This window comes from Protomyctophum parallelum (genome assembly GCF_964188405.1).
Source record: "Protomyctophum parallelum genome assembly, chromosome: 3".
Classification (NCBI taxonomy): Eukaryota; Metazoa; Chordata; class Actinopteri; order Myctophiformes; family Myctophidae; genus Protomyctophum; species Protomyctophum parallelum.
This window is the reverse complement of record NC_139698.1, coordinates 34,280,931-34,300,244: the sequence shown is the minus strand read 5'-3', so window position 1 is coordinate 34,300,244 and position 19,314 is coordinate 34,280,931. Positions and strand designations below refer to the sequence as shown.

Here is a 19,314-nt window from a genome sequence, read left to right as displayed (position 1 = left end):
CACGCCCGCACGCACACACATCAGGCAGCTCTCCGCAGGGCTCGCCTAACTAAGATTAATTGCACCAAATCCACATTGCCAGGTGGAACATGGACCATGGAACGTGCACACTCGCACACACAATCACGTTCTCTCACCCTCAAACTCACACACTTCCCATTATAGTGTTCCTGCAAAACATTAGCCCCCGTGTCTCTCCAGACAGCCAGGACCAGACCAGAACTCGATACCACCATTTATTTCCCCTGCAACGTGCGCATTTATCACCGTTGCCTCCTTCCGGCAGATGAGATGGTAGACGGACAGACAGAGGGCCATGGCCGGGGGACCAGACATCCGACTCGCCTGTACCTCTGCCGGCTGACCGTGAGCCGTACAACAACGTGTCCTCCTTTCTCTTCAGAGAGCTTAAAAGGTAGGGTAAGTCATATTTTTTGGGCGAAAATAATTAGTTTTCTGTTAAAAGGTTAAATCACTATATGCTTGTAATAATTGCTACAAAAACAAATGCTTGTAAAAAAAATGGACGTATCAGTGATGTATCCCTAGGTCAACAGGGTTTCGGGTCTCTTGAACATCATTATAATGGCCCTCCTAAAGGCCTCACCGAGGGTTTTTTGGGCTTCCTCCTCACGGAGGACACAGGCTGGGGCGCTAACCCATACTGCTCACCCGGGTGCCGTCCACATTCCGGCTGTCACCTGTCTCTCCGGTGGTCACCAGACTATACCTGGTTGTCATATGTTGATATTTTTTGGGGCGAAAATAATTCGTTTTCTGTTAAGGTTAAATCACTATATCCTGTTTAGTAACAGGGGTCTTTCCTTGTATTTTTGTCAAGGTGAAACCTGACCTAACATCGCCCTCGAAATGTACACAACTTTCGTCTCCAGGGTTGCCAGCAAACCTTGGATTGCTTTTTTTCCCCCACAGTTGCTTGCCTGGTTTTTGGAGGTTGGTTAGCTTATTTCTGCCACGACAGTTGTAAAGACTGGCAACAACCCATAACATTTATTTTATTTATTTAAGCTCATTAATCAACATGTCAGTTTTCACCTCAATGTAAATGAGGCAGAGTTAGCCAAAGCTAAATTTCATCTGTAGTCCCTGGGCAGGCTCTTAAAAAAATAATGATAAAAGAAAGAGAGTGTATAGTGTGCCAGCACACAACACCATGCGTTGATGCCATGTGTGCATATGTGCAAGCACCCAACACTATATCCATACAAAAACACAATACAATACATTACAATACAGGAACAGATCAGCAGAGCTGCCAACCTGCACACATTTTGTGTACCAACCACGCAATAGGTGTCTATACGCCTAGAATTGCGTGGTTGGTACACAAAATGTGTGCAGGTTGGCAGCTTTGACATGGTACAGGGGACAGAACAACTGCAAAGTGAAGTGAAAAATGACACCGGTGATGAATACTAAATAGTGCCGATAGCTAAGGATGTGACGGTTTGAAAATTACAAAACCGGGACGATATTCAATAAAATACCGACCGAAACGGTAAAACCGACTTTGGCCACTGGAGGGCGCACTTGAGTCATTTTCGTTTTTTTCCATAGCTGTGTAAAGAGCATAATTTGGACAACAAAGTGACAGATTTAACACATTTGTCTTTATTTCTCAATGCTCACACAAATGGAAACAAGCCATAGTGTTTTCTTGCCTACTTGGGATCAATTCTTTAAGCATTGTATTTGTATTAAACAATTAACGCATCGTGATCTGCACGCATCTGCACCAGGCCAGCTATATAGGGTCCATGAGCCTGAGTCCAAAACATATCGCTGTCGTGACCAGTGTCCAGTCCAAATGTGAGCAACTGTACCTACTGTTTAAAGCCACTGGCCGCTTGACTTTTCGCTGACGAGAAAACCCTCTCAGTCCCTGTCGCAGGGTAAACAAAACGTCATATAGCACATGTCTAATTGTACCCGTGCCAGGGAGGAGGAGGAGGCGGCGCGGCTGTAACCTTCTCAAGGCCAATAATGGATTTAATCATTCCAAATGGGTCTCTCCATTCATTGCTACGGTCAACATGCTTGTCTCGCTGTCTGTTTAGTTTTGACTAACGCAAAGCTACTGCTGCGCTGTGCAGAAGAGCCATTGAAGTTACCTCAGTTTAAGACTCACAGATTTGCGACATTGAGGGGGCAGAAAACTGAGCGTTCGAGCACTGTTCATGTAGCCTGGAGTTAAGAGGAGTGGGACTAGCTGGAGTTTGAGAGTTGAGATTGTAGTTGAGATTGTAGAGCTTGTAGATCTGTCTGTTTTTGCAGCGCCGGTGTCAGGGTAACAAAATAAGAAATTACAGGCAGAGATGAAGTGAAGTTGAACAGCCAAGCAGCAGCAAGCTACGCTAAGCTAACTAGCCAAGTTAGCTAACATCACCACCACCATGGCTGGTGTTGTGTTAGCTTAGCAGCTAAGCCTTAGCTTCTTGCAATGCTATAGCATTCTCACTGTGCGGTCTCACGGTGCAGGAACTGTGGGCTGCTGCTTGGGGAGGAGAGGGGTTTCTACAGGCGGCTGCTATGACCAAATTGATTGTGTGCAACATGACAACTGTTTTAAAGTATTGTACAGTGACTATTGAAACTTTATTGTAAACAAACAACACTGCGTGGTCCACCCAGCTCCACCCCCCTGCCCCCATTCACTTGAAACCTGACACCTGGTGTGTGTGCTGGGCTCCTGGCCGCTCTGCAGGCTACAGGCAGCAGGCAGCCAGCAGTGAGCACCGCGGCGAGCGTTGCGACCGCTTCCGTCGGCAAACATAAAAATACGGTTCGGTCGGTTTAAGTAAATTAATCCGGTTTACTAGATGAAACCGGATCGTACCGGTTGAACCGAAAACCGTCACATCCTAACCGATAGCCTGATAGTTAATCATGATTACAGATTTGAATTCTTTTTAGCCACCTTTTCAGGTTGAATTTGAAGGTCAGATAGTTGGAAGTCTCTCTTACTTCTGTGGGGAGACTGTTCCAGTGATGGGACGCTCTACGTTTGATTGGCACTTCAGTCTCCTCTGGTAGTTGCCCTTGTGTCCTCTGTCACCACTGTCCCTTCGACCTATGAACTGTTTCAGTGGTGGAGGTGCAAGTCCATTTAAAATCTTAAAAATGAGACAAGCATCTGCAAAGTGTTTAAAGCTGTTAAAATTTAATAAGTTGTACTTGTTTTGCCACATAGTTGAACTATGTGGCAAACGGTGGTAACGGTTGGGTTTTTGGTCAAGTGTTTTTAATGTCCGTTTGTACAGTGATTCTATGGGTTGTAAAGTTGTCTGATTTGTCTGTGACCAGGTAGTGAAACAGTAGGTTATGTGTGTAACAATCATAGCATGCATGAAGAGTTTAGCTGCATCAGTTGTTAGATGTGTTTTTTTTAGAGCTGGGACTCGATTAAAAAAATTAATCTAATTAATCAGAGGCTTTGCGATTAATTAATCTAGATTAATCGCATTTTAATCGCATATCAATATTCAACCCGAGAACAGCGAGAAACTTTTTTTTTAAATGTTTTTTGGTATCCCAGTGAATCAACGAATAGTGACTACAGGATACCACTCATTTTCAACATTTTACTGTCATTAATATACCTGTTGTGGAAATAATAATAAAAAGTCAACCCATTCTGTGTTGCCTAGAACTGGAGGTCTGAAAAAAATTTAGTAACAGTAACAAGTACATCTCAGTGACATCAGAAAGCTGTACTTACTTCATATTGTTACTGTTTTTTGTCAGACCTCCAGTTCTAGTCAACACAAAATGGGGTGACTTTTTATTATTTCCAGTTTTCAGTACTATAGAAAAGCGCCCAGTGAGAAACGTTCCACGGTGAAAAAAAAAGGTGCGATTAATTTATCTGTAGTTAATCGCGATTAATTTTTCTGTAGTTAATTAATCTAAATTAATCGCAATTAGTCCCGGCCCTAGTTTTTTTAAATGTCAAGTTTGAGTCTTGTGTGTTTTTAGAAATGTTGTGTCCATATTGTAAGCGTCTTTCGCTTTTGAGTCTCTTAGGGAGCTCATAATATCCAACACTGCAGATTCGTTATTTCTCCTATCCTGAAAATAGGCTTGTCATCCTTAATAGGAGTACATGTCAAAATTCTAGTGGGGAAGCTTTGGGCCAGCTCCTCCACTGAATTCATAAATAATCTATTAAAAGTATTTGCTATGATCTGTAGTTAAATTTCCATTCACTTTAAGTTAATATTCCTTCATCCCATCGACTAAGACTGAAGAGTCACAAACGCAACGTCTGCACACCATGAACAGTCACTCACAACATAATACTAGCCGGGGGCGGCAGTGGCTCAGGGGTAGAGTGGCTGGATGGTAACCGCAAGGTCGCCAGCTCCAACCAGGGCTCCCCCAGAGTTACCGTAGAAGTGTCCTTGAGCAAGACACTGAAGGCCTAACAAAAAATAAAAAATATATATTAAATATGCGCGACCAGGGCTCCAGGTGCGACTTAATAGGTCGCATATGATACTTAATTTCATAACGTGAGAGTTAAAATGTAACGAGGTCGCACAGGTGCGACTTGCTGGAAGGATGAGTGGAGGAAAAAAAACATCCCGCAGTGCTTGCCCGTTCCATTGATAAAAACATTGGACGTTCGCCTGACACCCAGTGTTCAAAGAACGATCGTTCACGAAAACCCACCAATAAGCCCTTCAGACTTGGATGGTCAGAGCGGTGCGATTACATACAAAGTCAATGCAAAGACGAGAATTGCGCAAACGGGCGCAGCGCTACCTGCCGCGGTACAAACTGGGCGAACCGAGGTGAATATATATTCAGGTCTGAACGCAGCTTATCCGACACAAATTAACTAATCTTTCTCAGTACAATTTCACTGGAGAGCAGCGCGCATATTTAACTGCATGATGATCAGTCATGATCTACACAGACAGCCGACTCCCGACCATAGACTCTAAGCTCCCGACCCAAACACTGAGTGAGGAGGTAAACTTGTTGTTTGATTAAAAATATGTGCGCCACGAAAAATAGCTTCCAAAGCTTGTTATGTTTGCATCGAGGAGATAGCCTGTGCTGATCTACAAGCTCACAACACGTCGCACGTTGTAAGCTTGTAGATCAGCTATTTTCAGCACGCGGAGATATGCAGGCTCTGAGAGCATTCAGAAACTTTTGCCTTCACAATAAAAGTATGCAGCTTTCACAAGTTGGCCAATGAAGACAAGGAAAAGGATTAAGAATTTGGTGGCATTTCACATTGCAAAAGATTTTTCCCAAAATGTAAAAATATTATAATAAGGACTTAATTTGGATAATGGTAATGGGATAATGTACAAATTGTCACTTTATTAATCCCAAAGGTTTGGACTGCATTTAATTTTCAACACAAAACCTTAAATTGACTTTGTGTGGGTGGAATATAAATATTGCCTTTATTGACTGAGTGACTTTGTGTTGGGTTGAAACCATCGACAGTGTTTTGAAGTATAACCAGGTACCGGTAGGTTGCTGTTTTTTTACACAGTGACCTTTGTAGGGGGTTTTATTATTCAAACTTTTAATGGTGGAAACCACTACATAAATAAATGGCGCAAATGTGGGGGCATGATCATGTATTAATACCACGCTATACAAAGAAAAAAATGGTGCTACCTAATTTGTGGTGTCGCTACCAAATGAAAAGGTAGGTGGCACCAGTGCTACCTGTGAAAAAGTTAGTCTGGAGCCCTGTGCGCGACCCAAAAAGGTCTACAATTCTCTTTGGTGAAACCACCTGGTCGCGCGAAGTCAAAATAAAGTTCTTTCAGGCTGTCAAAGTTAATTCATTTTAACGGCGTCAACTTAAAACGCAACGCACAGCGAAGAGAGACATGCATGCATTTCTCTACGATAGCCCCTCCTCTCTCTCTCTCTGGGCTCTCATTCAGCACTGCAGCGTCAGAGCTGCAGAGCAGCCATTGTGGTCATTATTAATTATTGCTCCACGTGTAAGATCAGATGCTCTTTGAAGTGGGCATTGGTCAAAAACAAAAGCTCTGACAGTTTTGTTTGACAAAGATAGCAGTTAGTTGTGAAAGCTTGAAGCTACACTCTGATGACTGCTAAAGCTAACAACAGACAGACGTGCGTGCGGGAGAGTGAGAGGGGTGTGTGTGTGTGTGTGTGTGTGTGTGTTAACTTAAAAACGATCTGTTCAAGTCAGTGGTTCTGGTCTGGTGAACCGTGTATGCTAGGGTTGGGTGACGATACGAATACATCGTCAATCGCGAATATACGAATCCAATCGCCGAATATTTTTATTAGGCGATTTCTCGGGACGATTTAGCCCAATTAACCTGTAAAGTGTGAGCAACATGTGAATCAATTTGGCCCAGCAAAGCAGTAACAGCGGCCGGGTGGAAATCACCTCCTCCCGTTATAATGTATGCTCCCACAGTCCCTGCACTCAGCAGCATCGGGCACCGGGGCACGGCACTTACGGCCTGGGAGCTGAGGGAGGCTGTAGCCTACATGTTGTTTAAGCTCCGGAGTCCAGACCCATGCAGTTTAATAATATACAGTCACAACAGAATGCACACTGCTGTCTCGTGTCGTGGGGGGGGGGGATAAAAAAACTGTCTACTAGTGTTAGTGTATAGGCTCGGGGATCATTCGTTAGCTTAGCGCTTAGCGTGTAGCCCCTACTGGTGCTGCAACCCACTGATTGAACTTCAACTCCGCCTGTAATCTAAGTTATTTTTATTGACAACGTGAACAAACCCCGACACCAGCGCTGCAAAAATAGACAGATCTACAAGCTCTCAACGCGTAGCGAACGGCACTGCAAAAACAGGCAGGACGCGATGCCTTGAGAGCTTGTAGATCAGCAGCAGCCAGCAGCCCGGCCGCAGCAGCTTGTGGGCTCCGCTCCGAGCCTCCGACGGACCGTCGGTGCGGGGAGTCAAGGGAGCAAGTTACCCTGGCTGCGCAGCTGCGCTGCAGTCTGCAGAAACAGACTGATCTACAAGCTCTCAACGCCTAGCGAACGGAGCTGCAAAAACAGGCAGGACGCGGCGCCTTGAGAGCTTGTAGATCTGGCTTTTTTGCGACCTGCAGTGAGCTGTTCTCACTTTACTTTTATGACACGAATACATCGTTAATCGGCGAATATTGGTCAGACGATGGGCGGTTGAAAAAAATTGGCATATCGCCCAAACTTAGTGTATGCTGTACCGAACGGTTCGGTTTTAAACCGAAAACCGTTGCACCCCTAGTGAGTGCAGCGATATCCCTCCTCCCATAGAGCTATAAAGGATAGAGACCGACCCCGGACCTCAAAATACGCACGCGACGTTATGAACGTCCGTCCACCTCCATTAAAGTGCTGCAATTCCGCATTTCGCCAGTAGGTAGTGGCATCTTCAACGTTGATAGCCTTACCTCCCCGGCCCCTCACCTCCTCTCTCCCTCACACATCCAGGGGGTGCACTAGTCTAGTACAATTATTTGACTGTTTTCTACATGAATATAACGACATTGTAACCATATAAAATGAAATGGGAGTTAAATGCTGCAATTTGTGAAAAAATTACAAAATATGACTCTTAACATCACTGACATCAAATGTCCCTGGGACACCCCTGCATTCCGGGACTCATTACATTGAAAACCTATTTACATCACTGCAGCTATTTTACACTTAGTTTGGCAAAATATCCCTTTACCATACCTTTAACCACTGATATACTTTGTTGAACAGTGTCCACCAGGGTGGTCTAGACTAGGCCCCCTCTGTCCTCTGCACCAAATACAGTATACCATTACCGAAAATGATAACTGATCTTCAAGCTCATGGCGCCTCGCAACAATCTATATTCACCGAATGTTTGCCCCAGAATGGGCACACTATGGTTCATGCGGTTTGAGAGGATCGAGACTAGAATATTACAGTACTCAGCACCCACAATGTTAGAATGAAAGCTAACGTCTGCAGTTGTACTGCGCTGGAGTGCTCACACACAGCCATAATGCCATGAGTGTCTCATTTCTTGTTCACAAGGGAGGAGAAATGGAAGGAAGAAAATCCTTCTCAGACATTCCCCATGTACAGTGCACATGCTTCATACATTGCTAGCTATGGTATAGACATGACTTGGGACACTTATTAGGCAATACGCATGGTGTTGCAACTACAGTATTTCTGCAGTCCCATTAGGCTATGAGAGCTGTCCTATTCACTACGTGCGGGCTGTGTTTCCCAAAGTCCCATTTCATGAAAGCAGCCATAACAATCAAATTAAAAACCAGCACGCGGTGTGACATGTTTGAAAGACTGAGAGGCAGCATACTGCGTTAAGGACATAACTGGGCATGAAATGGTCTCAGTGATCTTTCCTCCCCCCGTCACTTGTCTTCCCTCAACCCTTCCATCGTTCCCCTTTCTTGCCGTCTCACTGTATTTCTGGGGGGGAGGAGGGGGTCCCTCACCGTCCTCGTCTCCCTGCTTCCTTTTTCTGCTCTAGTATGAATCACCCTCTCCCTCTGTCAGCTTTCTGCTCTCTCAATCTTTTTAACCGAAACCTTTAACTCCTACATATCTCTCTGCCTCAAAGCTCAAAGGAGGAATCTACCTTTTCACTTATGACCCACTTCCACTTTCCTGACCCTCCAGATGAGTGGTGGACTACGTTAATGCATTCTGATCGGCCCTGAACCCCATCCTGCTTTAGTGTGGGCTACAGTCAGTGATGAGACAAAGGAGCAGATGAATAAAACAGTGGAGCTGATGGCGGTGGTGGCAGCACCCAGGGGACCCGCACTCTGATTTATGATGCCAAGCCAGCTTTCAAAAGCAGCGCTCGGCCTGCTCCCAGCCCACTGCTCACAGTCAACCAGCTTCAGATGCCGACCACAGACAGACAGAAAGAGATGTGAGAGAGAGAGACACACACACACACACACCAATTTCCATGCCCCCAAATGAGACAGCGTCCCCACTTCAGGTCCGTTAGAACGGTGTACTGCAGCTGTCAATGCAATCCCTATGAGAGGCATCATAAAATACCCTAATTTTACTGGTTCATTACTGAGGCTGTAGCGATTTCTTTTTTGTTCTAATAAAGTTTCCCATACGTTTGATTTGTCCTTTTCAATGTCACATACCTGCCATCTCAATATACAACCCACAATGTAATATAATATACTCCATCTGAGATTCAAAAGTGCCAACTTTGTAAATCTCAAGTTAAAGGGGTCGCACGGTATATACGTCACGGTCGCATCCCTTGAGGTTTTCAATACCCCCATATATTTGTTGCGTTTCGGTTTATATACTATGAATTTATCTAAACAGCATCTTGCAAGACTAATTATTAATACCCATCTAGATAATTCACTAGGTAGTTGAAAATGTCAGGATATGTCACGCCTCCATTTAGCTGGGTTATTTTCCCAACTATTCAGCCAAGTAAATTATACAAGTTGACAACGGTAAAACACACTGTACAGTAGGAGCTCCGCGGTAGGTGGAGCATATAAGCCCATGACATACTGTCCCTTAAAAGCGACAGGTTCTCTGTCTGCCGTCTCCCATCTACTCCGTTATCATTATGTGGTAACTCATTCAAGTGGTAAATTAAATAAATAAATATGTTGACAAAGACACTTCATACATTTGGGAACATATTTTTATTTTAAATCAATATAGTCTTCAGTTAATTTCGTATTATTTTAAAATTAGGCCAAGTACTTAATCAATGAACTTCTATGGGCTCGCCTGCAGTACACCGTTATAACGGACCAGAAGTGGGGCCGCTGTATCATTTGGGGGCGTGAAATTTGTAGTCCCGATGTTTCTCTCCACCATTCCATGCTACCAAAATAAATAGTGATATATTTGTTATGTTCCTAACTTCCTATCCCTTTGAGCTGAGCTGCCAAGTGATTTCTAATTAGCCTCACTGAGGGAGGCTGCGGAAAACAGGGAGGCAATCAATTTCCCTCTTTAGGACAGGTACAGTGATCCATTTAAGTGCTAACCCCAGGGATGCCATTATGACAAAGGTAGCGAGGTGAAAAAAAAAGGTAATTAATAAATATGTGCGGTATCCACACGTGTGGACGAGTGTTCCCAGAGGTACAAAGTGACCTCACACTAGACTCACACTGACTGGTTAGTGTCTTTACAGCTGGAAGGAGACATCATGGCAGAGTTCTTTTAATCCCCCTGACTTCAATTAACCCAGACATGGAGATGCCTGCCACCGTCGACAATTAAAGCCCACCCCCCCCCCAAAATAAAATCAAAAGATAACCTCAGAGACCCCACAGGAGTCACACGCTGAAGTAATCAGCCCCGTCTGTTCTCTACCATTGTCCCGTGGCCATGGCATAAGTTGCATGACCAAGTTACTTGTGGGAGATTCTTTTTTAAATAGTCCTTCATTAATCGTATCCAAGGCAAAAGTTTGAAATAGACATGATATCTAATGTTTGGAAATAAGAAATCACACCCCTGTGAAGTGAGGGGCGCTCTTATCATCGTATATCATCATGACCTACAATAGACACTATGTATATTTGCTCAGACACCATGACATAAAATGTTCCATTCATTGTCAAAGGGAATTTAATGTTTGTGTAGGACAAAGTTTGTCACACCCGCGTGAAGTGAGGGGCGCTAATATATTAGTTATATAAAGTCTAACTCAACCCAAGTATGGACATTTAATGTTTTTAAGCAGTGACATGTGGCAGGCACAGTGGGCGCCCCTCACTTCAGTTCACACAGAGTGTGATTTTATTTAACCAACACACAAAGGGGTTTTAGGGGTGTAATAGCGTTGATATTGATTAGATTTGAAGTCCTATCGTGTGGCCATTTCTCCTCTGGTCTCTTTTACGTCACACTGAGCAAAGTGGAAAGCTTAAGAATGTCACAGAGCAGAAGGGTAAAGAGGGGTGCAAACTGCAAAGATTAGGGAGCGGAAGGGAGAGTGCAAAATCCACTAAAAACTGAAGCAAGGGGATATTCAGTGGAGGTGTCAAGCGTCATTAATAAATCAGTTTAAGTGAGCATTGAGCAAAAGTAGAAGGGCCAGTGGAGTATGTGGCTGATGCTACAGTCTACCTGCATTTCTCTCTCACTTTAACAAGCTCTCCTAGAGCTGTAAAGTAATCGAAAATTGATGATAGAGTAATCATGAAACTTGGCAATCCTTTCAAACATCTAATTTGATCAGCAGATGCACCTTGGCCTGATTTCCTCACCATCACACCAGGATTAGTAAGCTTCCTGAACATTGTACCACCCAACCAACCATCTCCTTATCCAGCAGGCTCACACAAGAGCAATTAAGTCACAGAGACCACTGCATGCCATTTCACAGAAGATATCACACAGAGAAACATAATGGCCAACAATGGTATTAAAAATACCATCATTTTTTTTTTCAACTAAAATGTATTATCAACAACTGTAATCAACAATTGTGAATATAATTATATAGCAAAAATAATCAAGATAATAATTGTAGTCATAATCTTGCAGCCCTAATCTCCATTTAACTAACAATCTTCACAACTAAGCTTCAGTTGGATAACATTTTCCAAGTTCTGATTTACCGTATTCCTGAAATGTGACCACCGTCAAAACAAATCACCTGCCACCGTCAAAACAAATCCCCTGCCACAGACCTGGGTCAGTCCTACAGACAGAGGGGAAATTAAATTCACACCAAGGCGTTCTTGATTTAGCCTGTCTGATCTGTGCCAACTGGGGCCAGACTAATTAGATCAAGCTGAGGTTCAGGCACCTCAAGTGTGTCTAGTCCAGGTGTGCCACCATGAATTAACATTCAGGGCTGCATTGCTTCCCCAGCGATTTTAAAAATCAGGTCTAGGAAAGAAAATTGCATCTCAGTCAGGGGAGCACATTGCAATTAGCCTATCCATTTCCCTTTGTGTGCTACACATCATTACAGGCCCTGTGTTACCTTCCCTAGAAGTTATAGATATGACAATATGACTATTTTCCAAGGCCCAGATATGTGCCGCCGCAATTGACCCTCCATTCGACTTTCCAAACAATTCCTGGTAGTGTGTTACAATAATACTTCAGCTGCAGAAAGCACAGTAAGTATGTCAAAAGTGGGTATGTATGACAACTACATCTGCAACCATAGGGATTTGGCACTGGTCCTCGTCGCCTGGGATTTTGTCCCCACAGATCTGGACTTTCTTATTATGAAGAATGTATAGAAAGAAATTCTACACAGTACACACACACACACACACACACACACACAAACAAGTTATCAGAACACACCCGTCTTCCACATGGTGCCAACTAGACGACTATGGAATACAAAGAAAAGCTATTTATGTTGGAACGTTCTCGAGGCACTCAAAGGTCAGTGATTTGTTATAGAGTGGCGAGCCAACAAAGCCTGGGTAAAGTTACGACAATATTAGAAGGATTTTTCAAGGCTTCTGTATATATTGTTGGGACTCATTTGCTGTTGGGACTGTCATTTGCCTCTGGTCTGGTCTTTCCTATTATTTAGAATGTAAAGAAAGAAATGCTACACAGTACACACACACACATATAGACAGGTGATCAGAACACACCCGTCTTCCACATGGTGCCAACTAGACGACTCTAGAATACAAAGAAAAGCCATTCATGTTGGAACGTCATGCTCTGGTATGTTGACACGTGTCCAAAATCCACATTTCTTGGCCAGGACGAGACTATCTGTTAATGGGCTTCGTGTTTCTATAAGGCAGGCCTGTGAAAAAACACACTTCCAATTACTTCTTCAGGCCAATCTCAAGCATGTGTGCGAGGAGCTGGCACTGGATACCACCAGTGTTGGCCAAAAAGCAGCCCGATAGGCACCGCATGCCAGTCCACGCCAAAGGCAAGATAGAAAAATAAGATAGAAAGGTTAACACCCCAAGGCAAATTGTACAAAATCCCAGGGATGTTGTACAATTGTACCATTTCCATGACATGTCCTTTTAAATTTCGATGACAAGGGAGTGACTAATGCCTCAACATCCTGGTGAGTGGCATTACACAACAACTCCTCTCCAAGAAAACCACAGGTGTTGACAATAACACTGGGCTTTGCAAGCATGTGGAGCTAATCAAAGTGCACATAAAGACATTATCAGCTGTTTAACTGGTGAGGACTTATGAGGGCTCAGTCTTTCTCTTGCATTTTATTCCCATGATATAAAATGTGCAGCATCGCGGATTCGCAATCATATGTTGTGATTCTAGGTACTTTGCAGATGAAACTGCATCACTTTGGTGAACCATCTGTGGTGTTATGGCCATTTAGAGCAACATTCAAAATGTATGTGCACATCAAGCACCCACGGTGTCATCGTATGTCAAACATATTGACAAACAATTGAGTCCATAAAACAACTCAATCCATCTCTTGTCTCTGTGAAATCAAACAGGGTTCTGTGTGTACTGAAGAGGTTGACAAATGAATAATTTGGGATATCTTTTAATAAATTATAGTTATCTGCGGTACTTGGCTCCAATAGTAGTCAATGGCTGCGTGCGCAGCCTCTAAAATTCACACAGGGACATACATCACCGCTTTGCATTGAGGCTCCATACACAAAGTCAAGGTAATGTCATACCTGAGATAATTTATATTTAAATGAAAGTTAAGACAGCTTTATTCTGAAATTATTCAGCATTTTCCATGCATTAGAATGAACATGAGTCATGACTATGCCGAAAGCATGACATTTTTGTTTTACCAGCAAACATGATTGTCCTTGCTTGTAATTTGCCTAGCCGTATGTGCACGCCTCATTGTGCACATTCGGACGTTTAATCACCGCTTTTGCTGAATATATCCGTGTGCATATGATTAAGTCTGGATAATATTGTCTCTTTTTCCTTGCTATAAATATTTAACTATTTGACTTTAAATTAAAATGTTTAATGTAGAATATAGAGATGTTTTTTTTTCTTTAGAAAACAATTGTCCACACATGATACCTCCACTGCATTATTCAACACACTGATCCAGATTAGGTAGATATTTATTACTTAGACTTAGATGTTGGGTTCAACAGCTATCCAGTTTCTAATAGTCAAAGATTGTTCATTTCCGACGACAAGCTATCAGCTGTTTCCTGCTGTAATCCATCATTATTATACATCAGCATTTAACGCTTTCCCCGCGAACCACTAGATGGTGCTGTTGGCTCAGAGCACCACAGTTTTCAAGCCGCAGGGCCCTATTTTGAAGTGACACCAGGCTTTTGTGTGCTTCGGGTAGCACGGAATCATTTCAGGGGTGCACGTTAGAGGCATTTGTTGTGATCACAACCACTGAAACGGTCCCGCGCGGTCGCAATTATTTTTTATTGAGCTCGTAGAACATGGATATTCTGTATGATCACCTCAATCTGAGCATCAATTCCAATAGAAGCAACGCTTTAGATTGTCGCTAAAGATAGACTGGATGAAGGAAAATGATCGATGACATCACCAACGCAGAAGGAAGTCGTTGCCGGGAGGTGATGACGCCAAGAGCCGGCAAAAATCATTATTAAACATAAACCCTTATTTGTCCGATCTCGCCCTAGGCGGACTGCGGTCTCGCTCTTAGCAGAAAATGAGTTAAAATCCACAATCGGTCGACTTCTACTCTATTTTTACCAATATACAGGCCAACTAGCCATCATCCCTTGTGACATCCCGAATGTGTATCAGTCCCCAATTATCCCTGACATCAGGACAGATGGAGGGCAATGGCGCAGACATTATTAACATGCCACTCACACGTGTCAAATGAGCCCCAGAGAACAGAGGCCCTCATGCCTATACATTGTTCTAATCTCTGTATATTCTGCTAAATATACAAGGACAAAGTTTGCAAGGATAGGGGGGGGGCAAGGTTGTTTGTCAAGGGCTGCTTCTGCTGCTCTCTCTCGCTCTCTATCTTTCTCTCCCTCTAGTTAGACAGCTATTGCAATGGCCTCCTGTTCAGCAATCATAGCTCCACACTGGCACCTGTTGATGGAAAAGCAGCATAGCAGCACACACACGCAGGGGAATCTCAAACCTGTCCAAATCTCACCTGTCCCAATATGGACCCGAGGAGTCATTCTTAGAAGTAGGGCCTCGGGGTGACAACAAGTCAAAGTCCGACAGACACATTGGCTTGTGCACATCAACAGACACAGATAAACATAGCAGTTAGGATGCGTATACACAATAACATACACAGGCACGCATGCAGTCTCTCACACACAATCAGTCACATACACACACAGCTCCAGCTTGAATGCAGCACAGTTACAGGGAGAACTTATTGGTCATGCAGTCGCTACGTGCCGATCGACAGGGTCCTTCTCCCAGGACCCAATCTGAAGCCTCATCTCATTCATCTCACAGTTCGCCTCCGGAACTTTTGAGGAATATCAATCTGCAAATTATGCAGAGGCAGCGCAGTGCCGTTGCTGAATACACACTCTCATTGCCATTGAGTGGCTGGAGCTAGGCCCGATGTGAACTGCAATCTGCAGCATCTGTGATAGTATGCTAGAACGCACAGTATCTGAACCCTTCCTGTGCTTCACTTGAAACGATTTGGCTCATATCAAATATTAATTACAATTGTAATTTTCTGCACACACGTTCAAACATGTGCAGGCCGGGACTGTTGCACAACAGTAATAGAGCACCGAAGTCTGACGTCTCTCAATATCGGTAGAGGGCTCAAATCCACGGGTTCATGTACTTTTTATTTGCATTGTAATCCCCATAGGAGAATTTTATAACTTTTTGAAAAATAAACAAATCATCCAGGCCGCTTCACTCATATGGATATGAAGAATCAACTGACTGAGAGAAAACGCTAATGTTACTGCTGCTGAATTAGTTACATTTTCGCTAGAGGCAGACTGTATCATATATGAGTGACTGACTGTCGCAAACGATACAGAGACACCTCCCCGACAATAACGCAGAGACATCTTGTTTATTTTTGGACCACAATGCTTATAGTAGACGATATTAAGATCGCCCCATGTTATTTTCCATAGAGTTTTGACAAACCAACCCTGCCTACACACCAAGCTTTTTTTCCTTCATTCTACCACGCAGTTTGCCTTAAGTTAGTCCCATCATATGGCTTTGATAGCTAGATATTGCCTTTCGTCACAGCTGGACCCAAGACCAAGGAGAGATTTCTTTCATTATACACCTACAGGGTTTACACAAGGTGTAAGGTAAGGTGCTGCATGGGGGAGCCCTTATTAACTTAGACGGATAGCAAGACAAATCAAACTCGACAAGAGTCACATAGGTGCGATCGACCAAGCACACACACACACGCATTTCCTAACGGTAATGACCTTTGCCAACTTTGTAGGCTGCGGATCCTGCAGAAACTCACACATTTGCTTGTTAGCAGTGGTGGCCTGCTAGTGAGAATGTCCTCCTTTACTCAGATCCTTCTGTCTCTCACTAGAAGATTTGTCATTTGTCTGAGCACTAACAAGGTGCAGTAAAAATATAGTGAAAGTGGGGAAGCAACTCAAGCATGAGATACACAAATTCACATGTATGTGTACAGTACACACACAGCCCACGCATACTAGAACCATTTGACCAATCCTCAACCCTAGCAGCACTAACCCCAGGTAATGTGGTACCCAGCTAGGACTAAGAGTTAAGTTGCACTTAACTGTGTAAATGCAGGGACATCACATACGACACACACACAGGAGAACAGTTATTATTCTTTACACTGAATATATGGCCATGGAATATTAACAAGCTAAAGCCCTGACCTCAACCTATTTTGAGGTCTGTTATGCAGTGGGAAATATACAGTACTATACTCCCTGTGAAGACTGAGATATGCCAGCCCATTAGTAGTTGTCTGGAAATTACACCACACCTGTTGTGTACCTCACAGCTAGGGTTACACTGGGTTAAACATTTAAATTCTCTCAAAACTAGCCTCAATCTTAAAATCGCTTGTCCTTTACCTCCTTCACCAGCTGCATATCTCTGTTGTCGGGAAGAAACCACCTAACTCCAAAATGTTCATTTTTCAGGATAAGAAAAATATTTTTGTTTCAGGAGATGAAGAAACCCTTTTTTAACAATGCAATACTGCCTCATCAAAGTTGGTATTCTGACATTATAAATTGTCAATTACTTGCATGAGAGGGGGAGAGGTGGTGGACTTAGCTGCTTTAGGGTCCTATGGAGTTTTTTTTGTCAATATTTTTGTAACTAACACAGACGTAAAGGGTGTTCAATATAGCATTGATTTATGTAAAACCTAAAAGAATAGTTAGGTGGTTTCCTCCCGACAGAGACGATATGCAAACACATGCACACAAATGAATGTTGATAGTGAGTTTATCGGTTTACCACAGGAACCACACATGCCCTTGCTGGTCTGTTCCAATAACACGTGCAAAATCCCCATCATTATAAGGGAGTGGATTGCTAATGAAAGAGGGATGTCCGCACACTGAATTGTAGCTCCCAGGAAAATGCTTTCCTGGGAGCTTGTAGCTCCCAGGAAAGAATTTTTCTGTGATTAAGCCGCAAATATATTTTTGGTTAGTTTTTACATTAGTCTTACTCATAAGCTTGTGATATCCTCAAATTTGGTCAAAAAGGATTGACAAAATAGTGCGAGTTGCCTAAAAACACACAAATTGGCCTGCATGTATAGCCAAACTCTTGGTCCATCTTAGTCACACATCTTGAAAATGGATGGATCGCAAAATTTGCATTATGCAGCCGCATTGTGGGGCTCTACGTATGTACTTAAGTCCCAAACAAAATCTCTCACACTCTTACTGACTGGATTGCCATGAAATATGTAAACTCTGCAGAGGTGCAAGCAACTGATTCTGCTAGGGCCCCAAGGCCTTTCCTCTACTGTCTCCATTAGGAGATGAAGAGTAGAGTGAAAGGTCAAGTTTACCAAGTACTGACGGTTTAACTGTTAAATATATGAATACACATGAACATGGATCAACACAACGCCGCTACACAAGTCTATGAAGCCATCTATGAAAAGGTAAAATCTGCAACATCATTTTATACAGGTCCCTGCTTCATCTTTCTCTCTCAGCTAAGGGGTACTTCGGCTGAAAAACATTGAAGACCCTTGGACTAGAGGGTTTAAGTGGTGCCTACCTTCATCGAAATCCGCATCATCCTCCGTGTGTTGAGGGAAAGGGAAACAGTTGGTGATCTCCAGGCGGTCCTCCACCACCAGCCCCAGCAGGACACCCTGGACTACCTCACTGCCCTGCCCCTCCTCCTGGTAGTGTTTGATGATCTTCAGCACCACCTGGGGAAACAGTTCCATCGTTTTTAACACAAAAAGATGTGCAGTGACTGCAGTCTTCGGCAATCTTTAAACTCATTCATCCATATCCTTGTGCCCACCTGATCCAATTTAGGGTCATGGTCATGGACCTGTAACGATTATTTCATTTTCTGCCTCTGGTTTATGTTAATTCCATCTCTCAATTCTAGGGTTCCTGTAATTGATTAACCCAAAATGTTGGCAGCAGAGTAGAACAATTCAATCCCTCTCTAGTCAGCAATTTGTAATTTACTCTTTTTCCTCTCACAGCATGTTTGAAACTCAACTGTGTATAAAAGGCTAGAGGCTTTGCAGCATGGTGTCCAGTTAAGAAGATGGACTCAGAAGTGTGTGCCTCTGTAAGACACAAAGCAACTTAAGAACAGTGTTCAGCCTAGACCACCAATAACGGCAGTTAAGTCCTCATTTAGAGGCCTAAATGAGGTGAATCCAGATGTCTGCTCATATAAGCCATATCTCAGGGTTTCAAATAGACAGTCAGATCGTTTGCTGCCGTTATTGAGATTGCAATGCCAGGTGTAAAATGACCTGTAGAACGAGCCTCCACATGATAGAGCTAGTTTAGGTACTAATGCTGCATCACTGACACTACAGACAGCACACAAGCACTACGGCTCGGCCTCTCACAAATAAAACACACAGATATACCTAGCGATAAAAACACGTCTGACCAGCATGCTGTGGATAAAATAGGTAAGCCATGCAGGGACCAAAAAGCCAAGCAACAGAAAGAACAGGAATAGGAATGGAGCTGAAAGCAGAGTGTGGCTGGAGAACGCATAAATCAACCTGATAAGAGTGTGGGCAGGTCACAGCCACAGGCATTAATAACACGCAGGTACACTACACACACGCACACAAATGCGCGCCTGCACAGCCGCACACACACACGCGCGCGCGTTGATGGCACCAGGGTGGCGCTCCCGGA

At 43.5% G+C, this 19,314-nt stretch overlaps 1 protein-coding gene across 1 annotated transcript in view; it reads right to left on the bottom strand.

The window, feature by feature from the left end:
* The window catches only part of LOC310856323 (eukaryotic translation initiation factor 3 subunit H), a 58,142-nt gene that overhangs the window by 33,812 nt on the left and 5,016 nt on the right, over positions 1 to 19,314 (bottom strand). The window contains exon 2 of the mRNA XM_083761684.1: positions 18,191 to 18,347. Within this exon, the coding sequence (XP_083617810.1) occupies positions 18,191 to 18,347 (157 nt within the window). The remainder of the gene's footprint in view (positions 1 to 18,190; positions 18,348 to 19,314) is intronic.